This window comes from Mesocricetus auratus, unplaced genomic scaffold (assembly GCF_017639785.1).
Source record: "Mesocricetus auratus isolate SY011 unplaced genomic scaffold, BCM_Maur_2.0 Super-Scaffold_100004, whole genome shotgun sequence".
Classification (NCBI taxonomy): domain Eukaryota; kingdom Metazoa; phylum Chordata; class Mammalia; order Rodentia; family Cricetidae; genus Mesocricetus; species Mesocricetus auratus.
Genome location: NW_024429189.1, coordinates 95,614,726 through 95,642,390, shown reverse-complemented (window position 1 = coordinate 95,642,390; position 27,665 = coordinate 95,614,726). Strand labels below are relative to the sequence as shown.

General features: G+C 45.3%; 1 protein-coding gene and 1 long non-coding RNA gene across 2 annotated transcripts in view; one reads left to right on the top strand and one right to left on the bottom strand.

The window, feature by feature from the left end:
• Positions 1–26,737, top strand: part of LOC121140294 — a 31,869-nt gene extending 5,132 nt beyond the window's left edge. Inside the window, exons 2-8 of the mRNA XM_040744989.1 lie at positions 2,600–2,815; positions 9,892–10,072; positions 11,139–14,342; positions 18,873–19,034; positions 21,188–21,360; positions 23,237–23,354; positions 26,524–26,737. Of these exons, the coding sequence (XP_040600923.1) occupies positions 2,600–2,815; positions 9,892–10,072; positions 11,139–14,342; positions 18,873–19,034; positions 21,188–21,360; positions 23,237–23,354; positions 26,524–26,709 (4,240 nt within the window). The 3' untranslated portion in view covers positions 26,710–26,737. The remainder of the gene's footprint in view (positions 1–2,599; positions 2,816–9,891; positions 10,073–11,138; positions 14,343–18,872; positions 19,035–21,187; positions 21,361–23,236; positions 23,355–26,523) is intronic.
• On the bottom strand, positions 16,340–18,191 carry LOC121140513. The gene is made up of 3 exons (XR_005877393.1): positions 18,022–18,191; positions 16,543–16,834; positions 16,340–16,442 (listed from the first exon to the last, which is right to left on the bottom strand). It is a non-coding gene; the product is annotated as an uncharacterized LOC121140513 (long non-coding RNA).
• Positions 26,738–27,665: the final 928 nt, after the last annotated feature.

Sequence of the window (27,665 nt, the reverse complement as noted above, 5' to 3'; positions counted from 1 at the left end):
TTGTAGAGAATATATTTTCTCATCATTTAACTTTCAGCTATTACATCATGTGTCTGTATGTGTTCATAGGAGGGATACATATGCATACATTCAAATATGGAGGGCAGAGGTCAGCATTGGGTGTTTTCAAACACTTGCCAGCTAATTGTTTTTTGAGTCAGGGACTCTTATTGAACCTGGAGCTCATTGATTTGGCTGACCAGTGAACGACAAGAGTCTATCTAACTCCATCCTCCCAGTGCCAAGGTTACAAATGCACTACTGCATCCAGCTTTTTGGTTTTTAGATTTATTTTATGTGTGTAAGAGTTTTATTGCAGAATAAGCTATGATTGCTTTAATAAAGAGCTGAATGGCCAGTAGCTAGATAGGAAGAAGTTAGGCAGGACTTCTGAGGGCAGAGAAGTCTCAGGGAATCAAAAAGGCAGAGTCAACAGCCTGGTGGAGAGGGAGCAAGACATGCAGGATAAGAGGTAAAAGCCACGAGTCACATGTAGATGAATAGAAATGGGTTAATTTAAGCTTTAAGAACTAGTGGGCCAAGTCTGAAGTATAGGCTGAGCTTTCATAATTAATAATACATCTCCATATTTTTTTGTGAGCTGGTGGTCCAAAGAAAAATCTGCCTAGTATTTTGTCTGCATGTGTGTATGTGCACCACATGCATGCAGTTCCACGTGGAGGCCAAAAGAGGGCACTATATCCTCTAGAACTGAGGCTACGAAGGTTTCCAGCCATCATTTGTGTGCTAGGAACTGACGTTAGATCATCTATAAGAGTAACAAGTTGATACCGGGCCTTGGTGGCACACACCTTTAATCCCAGCACTCGGGGAGCAGAGAGGGGCGGATCTCTGTGAGTTCGAGACCAGCATGGTTTACTGAGCGAGTTTTAGGACAGCCTCCAAAACAATACAGAGAAACCCTGTCTCAAAAAACAAAACAAAACAAACAAAACAAAACAAAAGAACAAAAACAATAAAAAAAATAGTAACAAGTTCTTTTAACTACTGAACTACCTGCCCAGCCCCTATCCCTGGCTTTTCATGAGTGATGAGGATCCTAACTAGGGTCTCCATGCTGGGACAGCAAGCACTTTACTAACTGGAGTTACAGATGATTATGAGCTACCATGTGGGTGCTGGAAACTGAACTTGGGTCTTCTAAAAGAGCAACAGGTCTTCTTAATTGCTGAGTCATCTATCTAGCCCTGCTATCGTATTTTTAGATCGAAGTCCTGTCTCTTTAAGACAAAACTGGAGACAGAGTGTGGTTGTAATTCTAGTACTGTGTCTAGGACAACCCAGTATCCATAGTGAGACAGAGAAAGATTTAAATTATGAAATTGCTTTGTGGGATGATGTTCAGGACACACACACATGCCTAATACACATTTCAATGTATTCTTTCTCTAATTTAAACCTTAGCTTCTTTTAGTTCTCAAGAAACAGCAGCCTGGTATCTGTTCAACAACCAATTTATATGAAAGTCAACCTATAAGGGGTTAGAAATAAGAAGTTCAGCAATTCAGTCTCTGACTGCCAAGCATCTGGAGCATAGTCCCTTTTCAGTTCACACAATACAACTGTTTCAGACCTATAGTTGAGCCCTATTGTGATTAAGATAGCTGTCTTTGCAGACTCTCATGCAGTTCTTATCGCTGAAACAGAGCAGTGGCCCTGCCACAATGCCATGCATAAGTTATGTTGCTGCTTGTTCATGATACTGTCTATGGCGTCAGGGGCAGGGTCAGGTAACAGAAGCTGGGGGATCCTATAGTTTGGAGCTATGTGCAAACCTTGGTTGCTTCCTGTGGCTGTTTCTGAAGGAAAAGTGAAACTGGTTATCTCATTTGTGTGGAGAGTGCAGTCTTCCCACTAAGGTAAGGAAAAGTTTGCACTTTCTAGCCTCTTGCTAGTTCTCTGTGGATGGCTATGTGGGCTGGCAGCTGGCTGGCTGGCCCCAGGAATTTCCCTCGTTCTCTCCTCTCTTCTTCTCTTGTTCTTCCTTAGGCTACATTTCTCCTCCTACTTATTCTCTCTGCTCACCAGTCCTGTCTATCTCTCTACTGTCTAACTACTGGCCATTCAGCTTTTTATTAGACCTTTCAGGTGCCTTTAGGCAGGCAGGGTGAAACAATTGCAGCACATTTTTACATAATTAAACAATTGCAGCCTAACCAAACGTAACAAATCTTCACATTGTTAACAAAGGCAGCAGAAACCAATGTAACAGTCCTTCACATAGTTAAACTAATATTCTGCAGCATAAACAAATGTAATATTCCAAAACAAATTCCAGCATTGAGTTGTCATTAACCATTAACTGTGCCTCTTTTGGGTCTTGTGAGTCTACTATTTATTCTGTTGTCTTCTTCAGGACCTGACTTATTGTGACTTTGCCCCCTCCCCCCTTCATATGTTTCTGCTAATCTGAGATCTATTCTGTATGTGTAAGGTCTTTAGGATAAACCCAAGTATCCCTTTAATATTTTATAGATTTTCCCTTTATAAATTCAAAACTAGGTGAACATTGAATCAAGAGAAATACTTTCATATGTCAACAAGCCTGAGCTAATGGTGTCATAATTTCTGTTCACAGACCCATGGAGATGGACTCATTCTTCTGGGATGACTTTGACCCTATGATACAGAATAGGACCATGGAACAAATCATTACACCAATGACTATCCAGCTTTGTCATCTGCTCATCTCATTGGAGAGGAAAGACGTACAGAAAGAAGCACTTGCCTCCGTGCAGAAGGTGGCAGAGGACCTGGCCAATGCTAGTGAGGAGTTTGTGCATGTTGCCAGCAGGTAATATCTCCAAGGAACTTAAGCCCATTACCCTGACAGATTGGCAGACAAAGAAACACATAAGTAGATTCTGATTATAGTCTTTAACGCTTTGGGGGCTGGTGAATGTAGCTCATACCTGCTAGCATACAAGAAGCTCTGGGTTGCATCCCAGCACTGCATAAATTGGATGTGGTGGTATGCACCTATAATCCCAGAGCTCAGGTGGTAGAGTGTGGAGGACCAGAAGTTCATGGTTTTCCATGGCTACTGACTTAGTCACTATTCTATAGTTGTAAAGAGACATGATGACCAAGATAACTCTTATAAAAGAAAGCATTTAATTGTGGGCTTGCTTACAGTTTCAAAGGTTTAGTCCATTATCATTGTGTGAGAAGCATGGCAACATGTAGGTAGACATGACGCTGGAGAAGTAGCTGAGAGTTCTGCATCCTGATTCATGGGGGGGGGCAGACAGACAGAGAGAGACAGAGAAAGAGAGAGAGAGAGAGAGAGAGAGAGAGAGAGAGAGAGAGAGAGAGAGAGAGAGAGAGAGACTGAGCGTGGAATGGACTCTTTGAAACCTCAGAGCCTACCCCAGTGACTCTTTCTCCAACCCTTCTAATCCTTCTAATCTCTTCAAATAGTGTCAGTTCCCTGGTGACTGTGCTTTCAAAAGCACAAGCCCACGGGGGCCATTCTTATTCAAACCACCACAGCTACATAGCCAATTTGAATCCAGGCTGAGAGCTACATTACACTGTGTCTCAAAAAATAAATGTTTTCTGGGAAAAAAAGGCATGTAAGAAGTAAATTAGCATTAAGAATGAATGTGGAAAGCCGGGCGGTGGTGGCACACGCCTTTAATCCCAGCACTCAGGAGGCAGAGGCAGGCGGATCTCTGTGAGTTCGAGGCCAGGCTGGACCGACAGCCTCCAAAACAATACAGAGAAACCCTGTCTCGTAAAACCAAGTAAAGAAAGAAAGAAAGAAAGAAAGAAAGAATGGATGTGGATTGTTTAGTTGGCTTCTCTGTTGCTGTGATAAAACCCTGACCAATAGCACCTTGGAAGAGGAAAGTGTTGACTTGTGTTAACAAAGTTATAGTTCATCATCAAGGGAAACTCAAGGGAGGAACTAGGAGGCAGGAGCTAAAGTACAAACCATGGAGTGACGCCCAAGAGGGCTGCTCCCTTGGCTCAGCTACATTTCTTAGATGGCCCAGGCCCACCTGCCCATGATTGGCACCACCTCAGTAGTCTGGGCCCAACTATATCAATTATCAATAAAGAAAATGCCTCCATAAACATAGACATGGACAATCTGATGAAGGCAATTCTTCAGTGCAGGTCCGTCTTCCCAGGTGTGTTAGTTGACAACCAAGATTGGCCACCTCAGCTATGGAATTGGGGCAGGGCCTAAAGGTCATGTGACTCCAGTTAGGTAAAATGAAAAACTATAATGAGAAATAATGTAAAATATTTGATATAAATTGTGTATAGGAGCTGGAGAGATGGCTTAGCACTTAAGAGTGCTTGATGCTTAATCATGAACCCAAGTTCAGATCCCAGAACCTGTGTAATAACATTCACACACATGCATAAAATAAATTTTGTAGAAATCTGTTAAGTGATTTTATACTGATTTAATACTTTCTCATAAATTCTGAATTTCTGACAATGCCTTTTTTTTTTTTTTTGGTTATGAGCCTAGCCTTTAATGGCTGAGCCATCCCTCCAGCCTAGCCAATACATTTTTTTTAAATCACAAAAAGAGCAGTAAGTTTTGAGAGAGGCTGAATGTTGTTTGTGTTCAGTGCAATACAAATGTCTTTGCTTATTGTTTGTTCCTGGCAAGATAAATTATTTATACAGAGAATTATCAGTGTTCATGACCATGGGAAATGGTCCAGCTCTTCTTATCCTAACAGAGTCATAATAATGAACACTTGCACTTGAGTTTGGCTCCACCATTCCTGAGCAGTTCCGAGAAGGCCAAATGGAGGCAAGAAGCACCCCCACTAAGTGCTGGGTTGGCAGGTTCCTGTCTTCCTCTGCTGGGCAGGCTCTCAGGGGACCAGAACCTGCTCCCTCAGTGCTGTCTGTCGGGGTGTGCAGGTGAGAAGAGGCCAGCGCAGGGCTGTTTCCTCTTGCTTAGAAACATAGCTCATGGTGAACATTGAGGAAATATGAAAGAGCAAAGAAAGAAAAAACATTACCCACAAAAGTATTACCTAGAGACAGTCATTCTGAGTATTTGAGCACACCCATATCCCAGATATTTTTCTTTCTCTTCCTAATTTTTCCCTCCCCATCACTCCACTTTCCCTTTTTAAAAACTCTTGTAAAAGCATCTCTGTAGAGGGCTAGAGAGATGGCTCGGCAGTTAAGAGGGAGTTCTGCTCTTGCAGAAGACTGCGTTTGACTTCCAGCACCCATGTGAGGTGCTTCACAACCACCTGTAACTTTAGTTCCAGGGAATCCAGTACTTAGTCTCTCTAGGCACTGCACTCACTTGCACACAGATATACATATACATATATATACATACATATATACATATACATACATATATATACATATACATATACATATACATAAATTAAGTCTTTAAATAATATAGTAAGATGAATGGATGAAGAAAATAGGAAACACATTCATATTCATACAAGAAAATATGAAACATGTATACAATAAAATTACATTTCATTCAGCCACAAAGAAATTGTGACATTTACATGGCAATGGAATATACTGGTAGTCACTATGTAAAAAGAAACAAGCCAGACTCAGAAAGATAAACACTATGCCTTCTTTCACTTAGACCTAAAAGTGTGTGTGTGTGTGTGTGTGTGTGTGTGTGCACATGTGTGAAGGCCTGCAAGCTGTGAAACTAGAAAGGGAATCATGAAATGGGGAGGAGGAGAGAAAGAAAAAAGGTAGTGGAGTATACATGACATGAAGGCAGAACGGAGGAGTGTTTGGAGCACCAGAAGAGCAGGGAGGAAAAAGGATCATTATGAGAGCAGAGAGAGAAGGGATGAGTTCCAATGACACCAATACTTTGTAGAGTAGCTTAAGTTAAGATGTTTTTAAAACCTGTTCCTATCCATGTACATGGTATACCTGTAGGGACACATGCATGTTTGTGCAGGTGCATGACGTAAAGCAGTCTACACTGATAAGCTATATTCATTCTGGCTCAAAGCCTGCTCCCAGTGACACACTTTCTCCAACAAGGCCACACCTACTCCAAGAAGGCCACACTTTCCCATACCCTGGTGACTAAGCATTCTAATATATAAACCTTTGCAGGTCCATCTCATTCAAACCACTGCAAAGTCTAAAAGAAGAAAACCAAAAATGGAAGCCATGTGTATAACACACCTTGGACTCTTGTTAACACATCAGATTAAGTATCAATGGCCTTGCTTACATTTCTCAATGGTGATTCAGTGTTTACTGTAAACCTATGTAGCAATTAGATCTAAATTTAGTTTCGTAATAAATAAACAAATGTTATTATTGTTATTTTTCCCTTGTGAAATTCTTGTCCCCTGTCTTGCCAAGAGTCAGTTAAACTAAAAACTACACACTGTGCTTCATTTTTTCCCTCAATATATGTTTTTATTTCAATTAGAAACATAAATGCTTCACATGTCAATCCCAGTTCCCTCTCCCACCCCTTCTCCCTTGTCCCTCTACCAGCCCTCCCAGCCCCCCACCCAATCCCCAAATCATTCTCCAGGGAGGGTGAGGCCCTCCTTAGGGGGGATCTCCAAAGTCTGTCATTTCATCCAGGGCAGGACCTAGGCCCTTCCCCATGTGTCCAGGCTGAGAGAGCATCCCTCTATTTGGAATGGGCTCCCAAAGATCATTCATACACCATGGTAAACACTGATCTACTACCCAAGGCCCCCGAGATTTCTGTGGCCTCCTCCCTGGCACTACATTCATGGAGTCTGGATTAGTCCCCTGTTGGCCTCTCAGCCATCAATCTGGGATTAAAGAGCTCCCGCTTATCCTGTCAGCTGTCTTTGTGGGTTTCACCATCATGGCCTTTACCCCTTTGCTCATCACTCCTCCATCTCTGTCACTAGGTTCTAGGAGTTCAGTTCAGTGTTTAGCTGTGGGTATCTGTCTCTGCTTCCATCAGTCCCTGGATGAAGGTTCTAGGATGGCATATAGGGTAGTCATCAACCCTACCATCAAGGATGGACTATTAATGTAGTCTTTCTACTATTGCTTAGTTTGCCAGTTGGTGTTATCTTGTAGATCTCTGGAGATCTCACTAGTGTCAGCTCTCTCCTCAATGTGCTTCATTTGTTAAACATTGTCTATCTCACATGGTCACTTGGTGACTCAGATTTCTGAAACCTAAGTACTTTGGTGACACAGTGAAAATAGTGTTTATATTTTTACATATAGTATGACTGAATAGTAGCAACTTGCACTCTGCTTATAAACTTTCTGGAAAATAATTCTTTTTCATTTTTTTTAACTTTTGAGAGAGTGTCCCTATGTAGTGTGATTGGCATATACTGTATAATCCAGGCTGGCCTGAAACTCTCAGAGACCCATCTGTCTTGGGCTCCCCAGTGCTGAGAATAAAGGCATATACCACATGCCTGACCTGGAAATAATCATTTTAAACATATGTAGAAATAATATGGGTTTTTCATTATTTTAAGGGGTGTGTGACAATTTCTGAGCTCCTGTCACAGTTGTAAGTGTCCAGTCATTGACTATCTGAGTAGATTTCTAGTGAAGATTTGTCTAGAATTACGCTGTTACATCTCCACGGAGAATCATAATCCATATATCCCATAAAGCTAATGACAGATACACAGTGGACATTTTGCTTAAAGGACACAAAGTAGCAAATAGTGGAGTGAGTGAATCCACAACAAAACCACTTGCAACAACCCAGAGTGAGTTAATAGTAATATCTGAGCATTGATAGAGTGAAATCCTGTATTGGTTGCTTTGCTGCAACTTAAAGAAGAAAGGGTTTATTTCAGGTGTGTTTTTAGAGGAATTGCCTAAACGACAAAATTGGGGAGGCATGCCAGCAGGCAGCCTGAGCAGGAACCTGAGAACTCCCGTCTTTAACAACAAACTGAGATCAAACTGAGGTGGGATGAGACTCAAAGCCAGCCTCCCCGGATGCACTTCCTCTAGCAAGGCTGCCCCTCCCCTAACAGGGCCACCAATGAGGGAGTAGGATTGCAAATACCTGAGCCTACAGGAGACACCTCATTCAAACCACCACAAACCCATGCACAGAGCATTAAAAACTCAGACTTGGGCCTGGAGAAACGGCTTCTAGTTTGATGCTGTAGAAATACTGTGTGACCTTGGTGGAAGTCTGCGTCAGGAACGGAAGTATCAACAGCATTTGACTTGCCTGGTGAGAGCTATGATATGATTGATCTTGTAAAGACATCCTGAAGCTTCCAAATGCTTCCACATTTTCTCCCTACTCTCCCTTTCTTGCATGTGCATTGTGTGGAGTATGCATGCATAAATATACATTTGCAAGCCAGCTTGTTCCAGAAAGGCCCTGTCTCTGTCTCCTAAGCCCTTTGACTACTGGTAGACTTCCAGACCCCACCAACATTTGTGTGGGTCCTGGGATCTGAACTTGGGCTCTTATGCTTGAACAGCAAGCACTATACCCAGGGAACCACCTCCTCAGCCCCTGGTTTTTACATTCCCTATGTACTCAGAAGTCTAGATCAGCAAGAGATGTCTTCTGAGAGTAATGAATTCTTTTGGTAGCTCCATGCTCTCCTGTCCATTATCAGCTGCAAGACAGCATCCTTTAGGTTAAGAAGGATGCTAATCTAGACTGTTCTTCATCCTTTATAGCGATCATCCTCACAGGCAGGTTCATCCCCAAAGGGAAGGGACTGGTGTATAATGCCAAGGATCTAAACTTGCATCCAAGCACTCTGCAGAAGGTTCATTTAATCTTCATGGGAAGTCTGGAGTATGTTTTACCTATTTAATGATGACTGCCAACTCTTGGCATGTTTAAAATGAAGAGCTATTTCAAATGCTTGTGAGAGTGTGTGGGAACTAAATTCTCTCATTGCTGATTAGAACACAGTATGTTGCAACTACTTTAGAAAATATTCTCTAAAAGTTAAATGCATCCCTGTTGTTATTAGGTGTGGTGATATATCAGGTGTGATATCACAACTGGGCATTTATCCAAGGGAAATGGAATCTTGTGTCTGAATATACACGACAGTGTTCTTTCTTTTTAGGTTTGTGTCCCCAGGGATTGAACTTAGAATCTGGCACCTCTGGACAAATGCTGCATTACCGAGTTAGATCACCAACCTTTTTATTTCAAGTTTTAAAACAAGTTCTTTGTAAGTTGTCCAGGCTGGCCCACACATGCCGTGAACTTGTAATCCTCCTGCTCTGCCTCCCAAATAGCTGGGAATATAGCTGTGTGCCATCATGCCCAGCATGGCGATTTTATCTTATTTCTAATAGCTAAGATAAAGTGGCCTCAGATTTCTTACCTGAAACTCCGGAGGCCAGCAGATGCTGGGGCATTGTATACAGGCTGTTGGGAAGAAAAACCTGAGACCCAGAATTCTCTACCCAGATGTCTGTCATTAATCTGTTTAGCCTAACCACATGACATTTGTGAAGGTTGAGAAATATATTGAGGCAACAACTCTAATTCACAAACTAAAACACCTTAAGAAAGTATGAAGAGAAATTTTAACTTTTTAAAAATAATTTATAATGTATAGTGTTCTGCCTGCATATATAACTGCAGGCCAGAAGAGGGCACCAGATCCTTCTGTAGATGGTTGTGAACCACTATGTGATTGTTGGGAATTGAACTCAGGGACCTCTGAACTCAGGACCTGTGGAAGATCAGAAATGGCTCTTAACCTCTGAGCCATTTCTCCAGCCCGATTTTTTTTTTAAACACAGCATTCTGTTCTGGGGAGAAGCCCATAAGCACAGTCGTCAAGGTTCACTTTAATGCCTCTGTACCTTCTGTGTACCCTTGTCTTCCGGGATTCTTTGGTTCTAATGCTATAACATTGCAAGTACACTGTGTCTTTTCAGGCTGGCGGGAGACTCTGAGGAGTGGCTTAGGGAGGAAATGCAGCCAGTGGTTGAGTCTTTGACGCTGTCTGGGAAGAACATCCTGATGGTAACCCAGAAGCTCCCCCTGCAGCCGGAGTGCCAGCGCCACTGGGAAGAGCTAGTGGCCACCTCTCAACAGATCCTGGTGGGCACTACCAAGGTGAGGCTCCCTCAGAGTTGGCTGGCTGATTGGACATTGCTGGAGAATACACATGGTCATGCAGTTCCCACAGCTCCTTCCTCAGTGTCTCTTAATTTGAAACCTACCCAAGTGCTTGCCAAGATCCCAGACAGAATTCATTATCGATTTAATCAGGGCTTAATTGAAGTTGTAATAGGAGCAGGTACAAGCCCTTGGTTTCCAAATACTCTCAGATTTTCACCCTGACACACATTCCTTGCTAAATACAACTTAAATTTATTTTGGAGATTTTATTTCCTTGTGTTTTATGTGTATGAGTATTTGCCTCCTTGTGTGTCTATGTACTACATCTGTAAAATGCCCGAGGGAGGCAGATGGGGGCAGAGGAGGGCAGAGGATACCCTAGCGTTGGAGTTACAGACAAGTGTGCCCCCTTGTGGATGCTGGGAACCAAACCCAGGTCCTCCGGTAGAGCAGCCAGAGCTCTTAACTATGGAGCTATCTCTCCAGCTCCTGTGCACAACTTTTAGATCGGGATATTGCTCCTGGTTCAAATACATATCCCCGAAACATTTTGCTGTTGTTCGTTGTGTGGTTTGCTGACAGGTATTTGCACAGGCCTCATCGGAGAGTAACTGCAATGGGGTAGGGAGAGTGAGAGGCAGAACCAGAGGGGTTAGGGCGCCTGCTGGTGGTGGAAAGGCTTTTGGCTCGGATACCAGCCTCGGGATTAGGGATTGGATGGAGCTGGGGGGCAGGGGGAGGAGACAGGCTAGAAAAGCTGTCTCAGAGAAGCCCTCTAGCCCATCATTGTCATCTAAATAACAACACATCTTTGAACAGTTCAGGGTAGACCCCACAGTGAATATGGAGAGAAGGCAACTGCTTCAGAGCTCTGCTTTACAAAGAAATGCACACACCACAAACTCCCAAACTGGCCTGTGCATTCTCAGGTCCAGTCACCTAGATGATGCCTGTAGTTGGTTACAGTCAGATACTGACAATATAAGGTCTCCTAGGCTTAAGCTACATGACTCCAAGAATGTTCAGTCATCTTCAAGTTTCTTTCCTGTGACCGCCCCAGCAGGTCCTGCTCCTTGAAGACGCAGCAAGGGCGAGGAAGACCGTGGCAGCAGCTGGTTGGTGTCTGACGTGCCTGGAGGCTTTGGAGGCGGCGGAGGACGCCACTTCCCTGCGCACCTCGATCGCTGACCTGGCGGCTGCGCTGCTGCAACTGGGCAGCCTGACCATGCGCTGGGCCCCGGATGAATGCCTGGGTCGAGTTCGCCACCAGCTAGGGTGCTACATCCCAGCGCTGCTCGCGGCCGCCCGCGGCCACCTCCGGCACCCATGCGACCCGCAGGTGGTGGTCTCACGGCGCTGCATCTTTGCTTTGACCAGACAGAGCCTCAGAGAGCTCCTGGCTGTGCTGCAGCCCGGAGTCTCAGGGCCGGGTGTTCGCTCTCAGAATGGCGCACTGGCGCGTTGTCTGCAGAAGCTGCGACAGGTTCTGGAGGAGCCCGGGCCAAGCCACCTGCGTGATGGGCTGCTCGACACGCCACTGGCCGCCGTGGTGTGGCATTGCCTGCGCCTAGCCGCCTGCTCCGCGCCACGGGAGAGGATGCACCTAGTGTCCCATTGCCGCCAGCTGCTGCAGTTCCGAGTGCACCGGCCTCCCCAGACCAGCCCAGGGACAGAATGCATAGCTCTGAGGGCTGCGACAGACGCACTCTGCCGGGAAGTCCGCGCTGGATTACTGCGCCAGATTCTGGATACGTTCACAGATACCCAAAGTCCTCTAGAGAGGCTGGTCCAGGCCACCTTGGAGACTTCCACCCTCAGGCCCGGGTGCAATAGGGAAGCCTTGGCTGAGACTCTCCGGCTTCCGCTTGATGCTTTCCACAACCAAGCCAAGCAAATGATTCGAGTGGCACACTTGGTCTGGGTCTTCTGCCCCCAACAGCAAAATGGCAGAGACATGGAGGCTGCTGTGGCAGGTCTTTGGGGACTTGTGGTCAAAGCAAAGGAACTCTTTTCACAGTGTCCCCAAACACATGGCCTGGATTGGAGTCCTGCCACCCTGCAGGCTCTGCTTGAGGCCTGGGCCAGGGAATCCCAACACCTCTTGGCATGCTTTGATGTGGTTCTCGATATTCCCGAATTCTTGAATTTGTCCATCCAGGAAATGACTAACCACTTGGACTTGTACACAAGGGATCTAAGGAGTGGAGCTTCCAGAGAGTTCTCTGGATCTGTGGCATTCTTACGTGGAAGAGCCACACACATAGTGCAGGTGATGAGCAGGTATGTGGGTCAAGACCCAGATCCCATTTTCCGAAACGGAATGAGAGTCGTGGTTCAGCAGCTGGCGCGGTCTTCCTTGACGCTGGCTGCAGCCACTGAAGGCAGCACAGCTGGGGACAGCACTCAGGACACGGGTTCCTTCTTAACCATGGCAAAACATCTCATCTATTCAGCTCAGCAAGTCCACGAGGGCCTGAATGGGGCCAACCACCCAGACATCCTCAGTCCACTTCGATTCCAAGTCCAAAGGTTTGACATTGCCAAGGAATGGCCTTATTTTACTCTCCCCAGCCTCCAGCATCACACAGCTCCCGTAATGAAACACCAGCAGGTACCTGGCTTAGGGGCAAGTGGCACAAATACCTCTTTCCTACCAGTAGAACAACTTTCCTACAAAGTGGTCCCTGACACCTGCAAACAGGGGTGGGGCTCTCCATTCCTTGCTGCCAGCAAAGTCATCACTGCTATGGAGGACCGGGATCACCAAGTAGTGACCTCACCACACACCAACATACTAGAGCAGGAGTCTACTGTGAATACAGCCCAAGAAATCCAGGCTGGGGAAGAAGCCCTGCGACCAGGGAGGATGACAAGACTGCAGGAATTCTCAACAGTGGTGCCTTTGATTACTGACCTAGCCAGGGAGGAAGTCCATAGCACAAACACTAGAAGTGGCAGGCTCCTAGGAATGGCTTTTCAGCAATCTGGGAGGACCAGGGAAGCCAGGCAGGCTCTGGTAGCCAGGGCCGGTGACTGGTACCCTCTGTGCCAACAACTATTTTGTCATAGCCTAATGGTGGAGTTACCAGGGAGCATGGCAACGTTTGTGGAACTTCGGCAGAATTTGGCCTCAATGGTTCAAGTAGCAGCCAAAAGTGGCCCTGTGAATTCAAAAGAGAAGAGCCCTGACCCAATGGAGAACCCAGGAATGCTTTTAGAGCTGCAAGGCTTGTTGGAAAAAACAGAGATCCATGCTAAACAGCTGTTGGACCACGCTCTGTCCTCTGATGGTCTCCAAGCCCCCAAGTCGAGGGAAGAGAATATTAACAATGAATGCCTTCTATGGGCAGTGGCTGTCCAGGACCTGATGCAGTGTATGGACAGACTCAGTAGGAGACAAGGGCTGTTCCTACTTCCCCTGCAACAGGCAGTGAAGAACCAGCAGGGATTGCAGGAAGGCGTAGATCAGGCAGCAGATGTTTCTCAGAGGTTACAAGAGGCTGCCAAGCTGTCTAGTGTTCTGTGTGGGGATGAGCAGGTAAAGGGTGAGGTCTCATTTTTGGGTGGGGAAGTTCAGATACTCACAGCCGCCTTGCTGGAGGTGGCACACATCTTGGTCTCCACCCACAAGCCTTGTCCCAGCCTCTCCACACGCTTTGAGCTTCTCTGCTTGGAACTCAGCCTTCGAGTCAAGGCCCTGACTGACTACCTGAGCAGCATCAACACTGTCTATGAGGACATGTTCCAAGATGTTGTCGACAAGAGCTCCCCGACAAGGATGCTGTCTGTTATCCAAGCTGTGCAGGGAATCATAGCAGGAGGTCAACAGTCTGGACCCTTCCAGGAAAAACTTCTTGTGTCTCTAGAGAACATTCTCATGCTCACTAAGGAGGTGGCCAAGAGGGTCCGCATACTCCAAGAACACCCAGAGCAGCAGGGGTTGCATATGTTGAACTGGCTTCGGTGGGAATGGGCGGCCAAGGTCCACCATGCAGTGACTCAGCTCCAGGCCTTGAAAGGTAGTCACACTGAGGCCTGGAGACTCCTGGTTCAATGCTTGAAACCCAGGGAGGAGCCAGCAAAGGCCCTAGGAGAGGATCCTGACCAGCTGCAGCCTCACTGTAAAGAGGGTGCAACAGGAACCACTGCGGGGGCCAGTGTGGATTCTCAGGGTGCTGTTCCCAAAGGCACCCCCCGGAGCTCAATGGGGACCTGTGCTGATGAGCAAGCCACCACCAGGACCATCACAGTAGACATGAGCATGGTAGGCTGCTTGGCATCTTTCATCTACCTCACCTGGACCTGTTTCCTAGTAACTAAAGACTCTTGCACATTCCAGAGACTGGATGCCCACACCACATGTATAATTCACACAAGGCAGACAGCATGGGCAGCCTCTAGAAGCCTAAGCTTGGGTTTGATTCCCTAGCCTGCAGCTACCTCTGCCATGCCCTTAGCAAAATCACAAAGCGGTCTCAGCATTTAGACTCCAGCATTCTAGTCCTATAGAGGGCTAGTGAATGAATCCCTACAAACACACTTCCCTTCCGTTAGCATCTGGTATGTATCCTAGAACTGAAGCACCTGTGCTTTTCATTGGCTTTTGTGAAGCTTTTCCTTATCACTTTAACTGAACTTTTCTGTGACTGCCAGTACTCAGGCTGCTTCAGCCACTCTGACCTCCTAGGATGTCACCTCCCTGCTCTGAAGTGACAACAATATGACTAGAATCATTGTAGTAGAGAGGAAATGGGTTTATTAGAAAGATGCTAGGTCTGTTAAATACTTCTCTTGCATATCTGCTTCCTTTTAGAGCAAGACAGAACACTTAGGCATTAAGGATCTGAAAGACTGTGTGTATTTCTACTGAACAGAGCCAAAGTCAGTAGGAAATAGAATACAGCTTGGCAGGACTCTGGTGGTCTCCCTCAGATACATGTCATCCAGTGTTTGTAGCTCTAGGGGCGGATGGATCTGGGCAAGTGGAGTCTGAAAATGAGGCCGACTAAAGTCTCATTCCATAGTCAACTTCACTTAGAGCCTCAGACAATTTATACTCTGAGGGTTAAGAAAGGTCACATGAGTAAAGTTCCCGTCAGTCAAGCTGTATGCAATCATGAGGAGAAGCTGCACGAGGCGAAATTCATTTTTCCATAGAAGCATATAAACGATAACAAGTTGTAATGAATAATCTGAAGTAAACTCACTCCTATCTACTATACCTGGGAGGAGCACAACAACTGCACTTCCCCTAAAAAAAGTCTGTGGTTTTGAAGAAACTGAGGTCACAAGACTCTTGCTTTCTTGGATTCTCTCCCGAGCACTCAGAATGTCCCTTGCATGATTGCACTCTTGGACCATGTTCTGACAACCCAGGATTTGATAGATGAGTCACCTCATACATCCCTTGGCAACCTTATGGGTGGCTGATCAGAATCTCCCAAACTCCCTAGGGATTTTCCCAAGATAAAACTGACTACACCACAGCACGCTTTTATCCCTGCCCTTATTAGCGTCACTTCTTTTCTCATCAAAATGTCACTTCCGAGAAAGGGGACCCTGTGACCAAAGTAATGGGGAGAATAACAGACACCATTCCCCAATGCTCTAGTCTGCCTGCTCATCTCTCAGTTTTATAAATCCAAGTGGCTTTCAGACTCTCTCCCCCTTCTCGGGCTCTCTGTAGTAGTCAGCACCACCTGACGCCACCCACTCACTGACTTGCCTTCTGTTTCTGTCAGTGCAGCAGAAGTATTTCCCATAGCTGCAAGGCAGGGTGGCGGGGCAGGGTGACACTGGACACCCAAATCAGAAGGCTCTGAGAACAAGACCACAGCACACTCTCTAAGCTCCATCCCCACTCTTGTCTGTGAAAGGACACCCGTGGGAAGTGCTTTACTCCAGGTCTGGAGTCTCACGCACAATCCTTGGCCCACGTTGAAAAGCTAGGAGTCATTTCTAGATTTGGACACTTAAAGTATCTGGTAGGTGTTAAAAAGGCCATTTCCTGGGCTGGAGAGATGGCTCAGAGGTTAAGAGCACTGACTGCTCTTCCAGGGGTCCTGAGTTCAATTCCCAGCAACCACATGGTGGCTCCCAACCATCTACAATTCAATCCGGTGCCCTCTTCTGGCCTACAGGCAGAACACTGTATATGTGATAAATAAATAAATCTTTTTAAAAAAGGCCATTTCCTACGGTTCCTCACCATAACAATTGGGGTTTTTATTGCTGTGATAAAACATCATGGCCAAGTCAACTTCAAAAAGCAGGCGTTTAATTTGTCTGATGGCTTCAGTGTTAAGGTCCATGATGGGGGAGTGAAGACACCTTGGCAAGAAGCGGGGAGAGTTCACGTCTTGATCTGCAAGTAGGAGGCAGAGAGCACACTGTCTTGAAACCTAGTGACACACCTCCCACAGCAAGGCCATACCTCCTCACCCTTCCCCCAAAGTCCCACTAACTGGGGCCATTCTCCTTCACACCGCCACGCTCACTCTGAGCTCTAGACCATTATGTCCATCCCCCATGGTCTTCAGTCTCTGCTGCTGAATTCTTGATCAGTGAGTTCTTCATAATTTCCTTCTTTTCACCTACTCTTGCCTTCCCAACTCCCAACCGGTCTGCCAGTGGTCCTCTTTAGAAGAGGCCTCTGCCCTCCACTCCCAGCACATAGGGACATCCTGATCTTGATCTAGTCAGGCCATTGATGAAGCAGATGACATCATACATTTTCAGAAGGTGAGGATGCTTTAACTGAAAAAGTCGAGACAGAAACACCAACAAAGACAGGCGATTTATCAGTACTCACTAGCTGAGTGTCCCAGCCCACTCCACAGGGCTACTACAGATGAGGTGGTTTGTAAAGAAGAGTAATTTAATTGGCTCACAGTTCTGGAAGTTGAGGCATATCTGGTGAAGTGAGGCAAAGAGATAACCAAGGATGCCCTCAACAGTTCGTTACTGGGGTCACTCCCAGTGCATGACAATTTATCTTGATTTGGGGGTCAGAAAGAACATAGGAAAGGTTCCCCTAAAGATCCACCAGAAAAACCACATAGCCTCCTGTCAGGTCCAACAGACTTTTCAGATGTCAGGGCTGCTGTTTCCACAGGAGGAAGTTATTCACAGCAAAACTGTGAAGCCTTTGGTATAGAAGGATGGGTGTGAGTGTATACAAGTTGAAACATTCAAAGAATCTTGAATTTCCTTTTTTCAAAAAAAACTATGTTATTTATTCTTTGACAATTTACACATGTAAATAATGGATCTTTCTCATTCCCATTCCCAACCATTATCCTATTTGCCCCCAGGTCCCCTGTCCGTGTCCCACTTCGTGTCTTCTCCCCTTCTCCCCCTTCTTTTGAGACAAGGTCCCACTGTGCAATCTAGCTAGACTGGAACTCTAAGTAGCCCAGGTTAGCTTTAATCTGCCTATCTTGGCTCCTAAGGCTGAGATTAAAGGTGTACACACCACTATATCCTGATTTCTATTTTTATTTTGTGTGTGTGTATTTTGTCTGTGTGTATTTCTGTGCACCACCTACATTCAGTGCCCTGGGGCCAGAGAGGGTCATCAGATCTCCTGGAACTGAAATTACAAATGGTTGTAGGCTACCAAAGGGGTGCTAGGATTTGAACCTAGGTCACCTTGAAGAATAGCCAGTGCTCTTAACTGCTGAGTCATCTCTCCAGCCCCTTCTTCTAACAAAAACAAACAATAAACAAACAAACAACAACAAAAGTGGGCTGTCAGCAGCTTAATGCTATCTCTAAGTCCCCTGCAAAAGGCTACATGTTCTTTCTTCTCCCTTGTAAAGCCTGAGCACTCATAGAAAGGAAATAAACTAGGTTGAGATTTGAGGATGCCATGCTTCAGTCTCTGGATAAATGGAGCACAAACTCATAGGAGATCATTGTGTTTCTCCTTGCTGTTTACTTACAGTACATTTGGAAGGTTGCCAAGGGCTTTGAAGACTCAGGAAATCTGCCTGATTCTCTTGTGCCTTCTTTAAAAATGATTTAGAAGCAATTAAGGGATGAGGTGAGGGCTCAGTTGATAAAGCACTTACTGCCTGTGGTGGTCTGAGAGAAAATGGCCCTCAAAGGGAGTGGCACTCTTAGGAGGTGTGGCTTTGTTGGAGTAGGTGTGACCTTGTTGGGGGAAGTATGTCACTATGGAGGCAGGCTTTGAGGTCTCCTATATGCTCAAGCCACACCCAGTGTCTCAGTCTACTTCCTGTGACTTTCACAAAATGTAGAAACCTCAGCTACCTCTCCAGCACCATGTCTCCCAGCATGCCACAATTCTCCCAGCCACCATGCTCCCCCATCATGATGATCCTGGACTGAACCTCTGAAACTGTAAGCTGCCACCTCAAATGTTTTCCTTTATAAGAGTTGCCCTGGTCATGGTGTCTCTTCATAGCAATAGAAACCCTAACTGAAATACTGAACAAGCATGAGGACTTAAACTGTATTCTCTGATTTAAAACCTGTGTGTGCAGATGTGCTACACACTTGTAATCCCAGCATGGAGGAGGCAGAGATGGGCAAATCCCTAGTCAGCTAGCATAGCCTGACCAGGGAGCTCCAGCCCAATGGCAGATGCCATTCAAAAAACGAAGTAGACAGCTCCTGAGGAACACTGGCCTCCACATGTGCACGCAAACACACACACACACACACACACACACACACACACACACACACACTTAACATCCTCACTGAAGTTTAGAGGCCTGAATGTCAGGAACTGTGTTGGTTTAAATGTCTAACCAGGTGTCTCCTTTCACACCAGAGTGGCAGCCCCTCTCTGCCTCCTGCTCAGATGGACCAGACTGTTCCAGAGGACAGCCGTACAGACAGTGGGAACAGAATCACCCAGATCACACAAGAGATGGCCAAGGAGGTGCTCCTGATGGCTCAGAGCTTGAGGAAGAGAGGGCGAGTCCTGGTACTTGGTCTTCAGTGGTCATGGTGATGGGTGATTGGGCACCACGTGGGGAAGTGGTGCCTTGGCCTCCCTAGACAGTGCTGGAAGGAAAGGTCCCACTGAAGATCCAACCAGCACCAAGTCTCTGTAAAATTCACTTCACTTCTCTCCTCTCCTCTTTCTGGCTTGGCTACTGAGGTTTTATCAATTATATCAGGGATGACAATTTTGTCAAATCTGCAATGTAGTAAAAAAATCCCCCAGAACAATGAGTCAAAAGTGTTATTTATGCCTTTTGAACTTTTAAATTTCACTTTTCCTCTGTGTGTGTATAACACAGGGAGGGATATGCCATGGCATGTGTTTGGAGGTCAGAGGACACCTTTGTGACATCAGTTCCTTCTGGCTTTGTGGCTTTCAAGCTCGGAGTAAAAAGCTTTCATAGCAAGGGCCCTTTCCCCGAAGCCACCTCAGCAGCCCATTATCTGCATCTTTTAAAGTGGACTCTTGGGACCCTGTCTTAATACCCATCAGGCCTTTAACTCAGGACCCTTCTACATCAGTTTCTCAAGTGTCGGGATTACAGGTCCAGGGATTACTGCCAGTGTGGGCCTACTGGGTACAGATGGCTCTAAAATGCAAGACTGAGCCACAGGGGACCTGACTTTCCTATCCTGGGGCAAGACAGAGGGTCCAGGAGAAAAGGGAAGGACATCCCCTGGCGACATGACTACAAGGATAAACCCAGAGCCTTCACCACACCAAGACTCAAACCTTTCATTATTGGGTCCCTCCTTCCAGCTCCCCCAGCCAATCAACATCTGATTGAACCAGTGACCCCCAAGGTCACCAAAATAGGTGTGGCTTTCCGGAATGTATTTCCAAATGAGGTGTTTTGATTTAAATAGAACTCAGGTGTCTGCGGTGGTGTGTGGCTCAGCACCCCGGGATGTGCAAACCCTGCACCCCTTGGGTTTCTGGTTTTTTGTTTTGTTGTTGTTTTTTGTTTTTTGTTTTTCGAGGCAGGGTTTCTCTGTATTGTTTTGGAGACTGTCCTGGAACTCTCTCAGTAGACCAGGCTGGCTAGAAACTCACAGAGATCTACCTGCCTCTGCCACCCGAGTGCTGGGATTAAAGGTGTGCGCCACCAATGCCCGGCTCCCCTGGTGTTTCTGAAAAGATGCACATTTGAAAGGAAAATCCAGGGACCATTTTAAGAGTGGGTCTGCTTCTGGTAGGAAGTGGCTACGCACAATTCACCCAAGTTCCCCAATCACACATCCTGATAGAAATGCCAATTGTAATCAGACATTTCCTGTCCCAATTGCCTGGTCCCAAATAACTGACTCAGAGGCTGAATATGAATTATAAATGCCTGGCCAATAATTTAGGCTTATTCCCATATTCCTTATTTACACTCTGCCACATGGAGGTACCTTTATTAGCATGGCACATTCATCTCCTGCTCCCTATGCATCTGCCTGGCAATTCTCTGACTCTGCCCTTCTCCTTCCTGTCATCCTACTCTGGTAGCCCCGCCAATACTTCCTGCCTGGCTACTGACCAATCAGCATTTTATTAAACCAATTCAAGTGACAAATCTCTACAGTGTACAAGAGAATTATTCCACAACAGCCAATCATTTTTTTTAAAGAATCGAAGTATTATGCTCTTGAGTGAAATAGAAAAAAAAAGACAGAAAATATCTAGTTAGGACTGGGGTTATTTGGTAGAGCTCATCTGGTAGAGCCCTTACCTAGTATGCACAAGGCCTAGATTTAACCCCAAGTGCCACATAAGCCAGCACACTGGTACATGCTTGTTACCCCAGCACTCTCAAGCTGGAGATAGGACAATCAGGAGTTCAAAGCCATCCTCAGTTATGTAATGTTTGCGGTCAGCCTGGGTTCATGAGCCTAGGAAGCTAGGTTTTCTGGCCTTCTGCAACCCCCACAGAAGGAAGAAGATTGTACCTTGTTTGGACAGGCTCTTTCTAACTCAAGAGAGTTGGCTCATGAGATGGTGGCTTAAGCTAAAATATACTCATTTCTAGGGGCAGAAATAAGTTGAGTCAAGAAAGCTTGGGGCAAGCATTATAATTTGTCTCTGATGCTGCAGGGGAAACCTGTGAAGGCAGCGTTTGCCTAAATCTAACATTTCCTTCTCTGATATAGACCAAAGATCAGCTCATTGCCTCTGCCAGAAAAATCTCAGCTTCCGGAAAGGATGTCGCAAGACTCATTCAAATCATTGCTAAGAACTGCATAGATCAGAGATGCTCCCAGGAGCTTCTGTGTATGGTGGAGCAGATTCAAACCCTGAGCAGCCAGCTCAGCATCATCTCCAGGTAGGAAGCAATCTTCGGGAGAATGGATAAGCTTTTGTGAGACGCAGTGGGGACGCATATGTTTACACCAGCCCCTACGGTTACACTGGCCCCTCTCCCATTCAGAACACAGACTCTTACTCCTTGGCATTGCTGGGCTCACAACACTTCAGGTGTAGTTAGCCTTTGACATAAGTGACTGACACCCTTTCTGAAGGAGACGAGGCTTCACAGCATAAGCCTGGAGCCAGGCTGATTCTCAGCAGGGGCAGGGATGTGTGGTGCCAATACCCACTTTAATGTAAACTCACTTCCTCAGTAAGGGATGCTAGACCCTAGCACCAAGAAGTCTGTTAGCAAGGGACTCATGCAGTATCTAGATTCTTACATTACATTCTCATGATGCGAGTAAAAATAACACTACTCAAACTGGAGTGTTTTTTTAAATTCTTTTTTTAATTCTTTAACTTTTTACACATGTTACTCCCAACTCTCTCTCCCTCCTCTCCTCCCCTGCTCCCTCCAATCCCCAACTAGAGTGATTTTATATTTATTTGTTTACTCATTTATTTAGTGTAAACATATCCACATGCATGCCAGGGAACACATGCGAAGTCAAGAGAACAACTTGTAGGATGGCTCAGTGGTGAAGAGAACTAGCTGCTCTTCCAGAGGACCAAGGTTTGATTCCCATATAGTGGCCCAGAACTGTAACTCCAGTTCCTGGTGATTGGCGCCTTCTTCTGACATTCATGGACACCAGGCACACACGTGTATACATGCAGGCACAACACTCATAATATGAAAATAAATCTTTAAAAAATAATAATAAAACTTGGCAACTGTTCTCCAGGAAATACCATCTCAGATGCATGACCATCTCAAGATTAGCTGCCAATATATTTCTTTCCATTTAAGATATAGACATAAAAATGACCACCACAAACAAATCAGTTTCATAATCAAAATGTGACCCCCTAGACACCAGAGGCATGGTGCCAAGCAGGGAGGGCTACACAAAAAACTTATCAGTGTCAACTCACAAAAGGAGCTAGGGGGAAACGGAAAAGCACTCACTGTGGTTCTCGTGGGAATGAATGGGTATGGCCGAGTAAGCAGGCTAAGCAGTGGAGGACTGACCATTCTGAGTCTGGAAGGAGTGTTTGCAGGTAAGTCATTTGCTCTTTCTGGCGATTGGTGATCCCTAGAAAAGGCAGACCCTCCAACACTAGACCCAATCTGCATACAGTTCTGTACAGAATTGATTCTTTCAGTCCAATGACAGCTGGCATCTGCTCTGTGACCTCTATCCAGTTATTTCCATTAACAACAAACTTTTTTTTGTCTTCATTATAGATGCTATGTGGCTCACACATTCTTGGCATTACAATACATTTTTCCATTTAAAAATGCAAAATTAAGCCCCTAGTATCATCTTTCCCCGGGACTGTGGTGACAACTCGGTTGGTAAAATGCTTGCCTGGCAGGAGCATGAGGAGAACCTGAGTTTGATTCCCATCTTAGAGCTGAGTGTGGTAGTGTATAGGTCTAACCCCAGGGCTGAGGGGGTGAAGATGGGATTCTCCAGGCCTTGCTGCTATAGCCACACCTGTAAGTTCCAGGCTCAGCAAGAGACTGTCTCAAAAAGAGGGGGGGTGGGGTGACAATTGAGGAAAACACTTTACATTGCTCTCTCTCTCTCTCTCTCTCTCTCTCTCTCTCACACACACACACACACACACACACACACACACACACACACACACACCCTTTCTCTGAGTATTCCCACCAAAGTATCTCAGCTTCCTATATGAGGCTTCCATTGTAAACGCTGCTGTTCATTGGCAATTGCCTCCTTTCCTGGGATAAAGACGTCTTTCTTCCCCAACGCCCCCAGTGTAAAGGCCTCCCTGGAAAGAAGCAAGTCCTCTGAAGAGCTCCTTGTTGACAATGCACAGCGGCTCCTCCAGGCCATCTCCAAGACTGTGCGGGTTGCGGAAGCCACCTGTCTTCGGGTGAGTGCCACAGGGCCTGACAAAAGTGGTCACAAGGACACCTTCTCTTAGCTATTCATCTCTCTAAACCACTGACCTCACTTCCTGTGCATTTGATGTGCATGATTTCCATTACCTGGCTTTAATCTTATCATGTCTTTAGCCATAAATCTGCAGATGAACCGGCTGTAGCATTCTGCACACCTTCTGCTATGTTTTCTTCTGTTTCCAGGATTTCCTTTTGTTTGTCTAGTTAGCTGAATAAAGTTTTTGTTTTTGAGATAACATCATAGATAGCCCAGTATGTAGCTCAGTCTGACCTTTAAAAGTCAGGATCATTTTGCCCTGGCCTCCTGAGTGCTGAGGTTGTAAGTGTATACTACTATGCCTAGATCTCTTTTTTCTCTTTTGTAGGATTTATGTATTCACCTGTGCATTTTTGCCCACACTTCAATTAAATATATTAATCATAGGTTGGGAGTGGTTTGTTTGCATGTCTCATAACTTTCCACTGGAAACTTGACATTACATGTAGAACTGTAAACACTAAGTAAATATCATTTCACATATATTCATGTCTTCCAGATACCTAGTATGGGAGGTGAGGCAGTATTGTCAGGCATTGATTTGAACTGGGGTTTTATTGTTGCAATTGCTGTGAGGGTATCAGGCTTGCTAGCCTTAATTTGTGTTTTGTTTAGTGATTCATGTCTATGTGACAGGGGTTGCTTCCTTCCCCAAAGCCTGCATCTCAGAGAGGTGTTCTTAGTCCCCTATCCCAACCTGAGCCTTTCTCAGGAGTATCAGGCGATGTCTTAGACAGAGAACTCACTATACATGGCCCTTTCCTGTGGCTGGGCACTGTATCACACTAATCCAATTTGGACATTAACAACTGTTCCTTTTATTTTCAGTCCTGGAGGTCAAAGCATACCCTGAAGACACTCTAATACTAAGCCACATCCATAGACCTTTAAAACTTTCCCCAAACCTTATATTCAATTACATGTCTGCCCCGTCTCCCTCCAGGAAGAGTCTTATGCAAGCCATTCCTATCCCATCTCTCCTCAGACATGTCTGTTTTCCAATACGTATGAGGCTGGAGAACTTCAAACTCAGTTCTCCAATAGAGTCCAGAAAAGCACAGTCTGTGTATTGACTGACTGTCTCATTGGGGTGAAAGCAATACTTTTCTGGCTTCCCATATCTTAAACAACAGCTTTAAATAGACACTGTTGGCATGCCTAAAAGAACACCTCCCCTGGGTGTGATGTAGGACAGTGGAGGCAGAGGCAGGAGGATCTGAAGTTCATGATTATCTTTAGATACACAGCAAGCTGGAGGCCAGCCTGTCTCAAAGCAAATAAAAGTCAAAGCAAAAATAGATTAAATAAACAAGTATGAGTTTGCTTAGGGCCTTTCTGTGTGTGGCCTGCCTCTGTCCTCGTCACTTCTTCCCAGGCCCGGCTGCTTCCCTTTCAGACCTGACTTAAATCCTACCTCCTCTGAAGGGATGAAACACCTCCACTGTACGGAAGCCTCCTGACTCCTGATGTGGCTATGCCCCTATAAACTTACCACAAGTTGAGAATAGAGTTAAGTCATTAGTGCACTTAAGACCAGACATGGTAACTCACACCTGTAACCCAGCACTCAGGAGGCTGAGGCAAGGAGATTGGAGGCTAGACTGAGATACACAGTGATGAGACCCTGTCTAAAAAAGGGAAAATGGCCGGGTGGTGGTGGCACACGCCTTTAATCCCAGCACTTGGGAGACAGAGGCAGGCAGATCTCTGTGAGTTTGAGGCCAGCCTGGTCTACAGAGCGAGTTCTAGGACAGCCTCCAAAAACAATACAGAGAAACTCTGTCTCGAGAAACCAAAAAAAGAAAAAAAAAAAAAAGATGAGCTCTTCAAAAACTGATGCTAATCAAACTGGATATCTATATGTAAAAGAACCTAAATAGTGACGACAGTTTCTTTCCCACCTGGTCCTACAGCTGATTAGCCCCAAATAAGCACACAGAGACATATTAATTATGAACTCGATTAGCCCCAAATAAGGACACAGAGACATACTAATTATAAACGGTTTGGATGGTGGCTCAGGCTTCTTATTGGCTAACTATCTCTTAATTATTAACCCATTTCTATTACTCTATGTATTGCCATGAGGCAGTGGCTTACCTGTAATCTGACATGTTACTCCTTCAGCAGCATGCCAGCCAAACATTTATAATTAGTGTAAGCCTCCCATGTGGTAATATGGGAAGCAGCTATGGAATGGGGCAGGACAGAAACTCACCTCCAACTACAGAAAAAAAAGATGGAAAAAGATAAACAAACAAAAATAAAAGATACATTAATAATTTAACCTAATTCTTAAAAATGACTTATTTTTCATTTGATGTGCATGAATACATTGCCTGCATGTGTGTCTGTATACCACATGTGTGCAGTGCCCGCAGAGGCCAGAAGGGGGGGACAGATACTCCTGGATTGGAGCTACAGCCGGCGTGTGTAATTGAACCCAGGCCCTCTAGAAGAGCAGCCAGTGCTCTTAACTGCTGAGCCATGTCTTCAAGCCCTCACACCTAATGGTGATACATTAAGATGTAGTCATATTTCAAAGCTGAAAGATTGTAAATTGGTAATCATAAGTCAGGGACCATCTGTAATGTAGACTAAATCATATCCAATTTTCTCTGTTTTAGTTCTTTGTGTGTAAGATGCAAACAGAGGAAGGATTTGGGTGGGGAGGGAAAATACTTTTTAATGTGTGTGGGTATTTGGCCTGCATATATGTCTGTGTACACGTGCGTGCTTGGTGCCTGAAGAGAAACTGCTTGTGAGCTGCCGCGTGGGTGCTGGGAACTGGACCTGGGTCCTCAGGAAGAGCAGCCAGTGCTCTTATCTGCTGAGAGAGAATACAGCAATGGGCTTATGTTCTCAGGACATCTCACTGGGATCGATATAAAGCCCTTTGTCTGCCTTTCATCACCTTTTAGGGTGGGCTGTTCCTACTCCCTTCACACATGACACTTTGCTGCTGTAACATGAGAGCTGTGACCCCAGAAAGGCAGCCCTAACCCTCTAGAAGGAACCCCCAAGAGTAAGCTCCAAACTGGTGACCCTGGAAACATACGGCAGCACCCCCAGAATTGAGCTTGATTACCCTTTCGCTCCTGCAGGGTCTGAGATGGCCTTCCTCGGATCCAGAGGAGCTGGAGGTTGCTACCCTCTGCACACAGTGGAAGAGGAAACTACTCCAACACCGACTTCAAGAAGCCTCAAACGAAGACTGTGATGAGCTGGGCTTACGAAAAACAAGCACGAGGAACCTCCCAGCGTTGGCAGCCCTGGTTCAAGAAGCATAATAAAAGCTGAGGCATATTCTCCAAGTCACCCTGTGTTGACGAGTAATTTGGCGTCTTAGCGTGCCTCTTGGGCTGAGTCTGAGACACAGGTCTGTGTGGCCTGGGCTTGTGCTTTGCAGAGCTTCCCTGATTCCTGGTTAAGAACATGGGGCACTGATGGAAATTTAACAGGGAATGCTCCTGTCTGTATGTGACACACACAGAGGGGTTTTATAAAGAGCATCACAGACAGAAGTTAAATGTACTTTGAAGAGAATCATGCCCTTTTTTGTTTCTTGTTTGTCCCATCCATTCTTTCACTCTGTTCTGCTCATTCTGTTTTTTAAATCATTTTAGTAATTCACGCATCATAGCATTCATACATTTAAAATATATCCTTGTTTTTAATGCTCACAGATTTATGCAAACATCGACACAGTCAGTTTAGAATAGTCATCCCTGAGAGAATCCTTTCAGTGATCTCCTTTTGCCCTAGCTTAGTAGCTGTTAATTACTTTCTGTATTTTATTTTATAGATTTTCCTAGACTGGATGTTTCCTATAAATACAATAGTATAAGTGTTTTCTTGTGACTGGCTTACATTGTTTAGCATGGCTTTTGAAAGACCATTTATGGGGAGAGGGGAAGAAAATGTATAGCTCAATAAAAAAAGAAAAGGGAAAAAGAGAGTAGATTTGTATTGGTACTTCATTTCTTCCTACCAAATATTTCCATTGTATGAACACGCCACACTTACCTATTCACCAATTACTGGACACTTGAGTTCTTTCCAATTTCAACTATTCTGAGTAAAACTGTTATTGAGCTTATTGGCTGTTGTGGACAATACTTCTGCATTCTCTTTTTCTGTCAAATATATAATTATGTCACATCTTTCAGTTCCTATATAGTTAATTTGTACTCTAATCCCCTCACCCATTATTATGGCTAGTGGTTCGTTAATTTTATTAAACTTC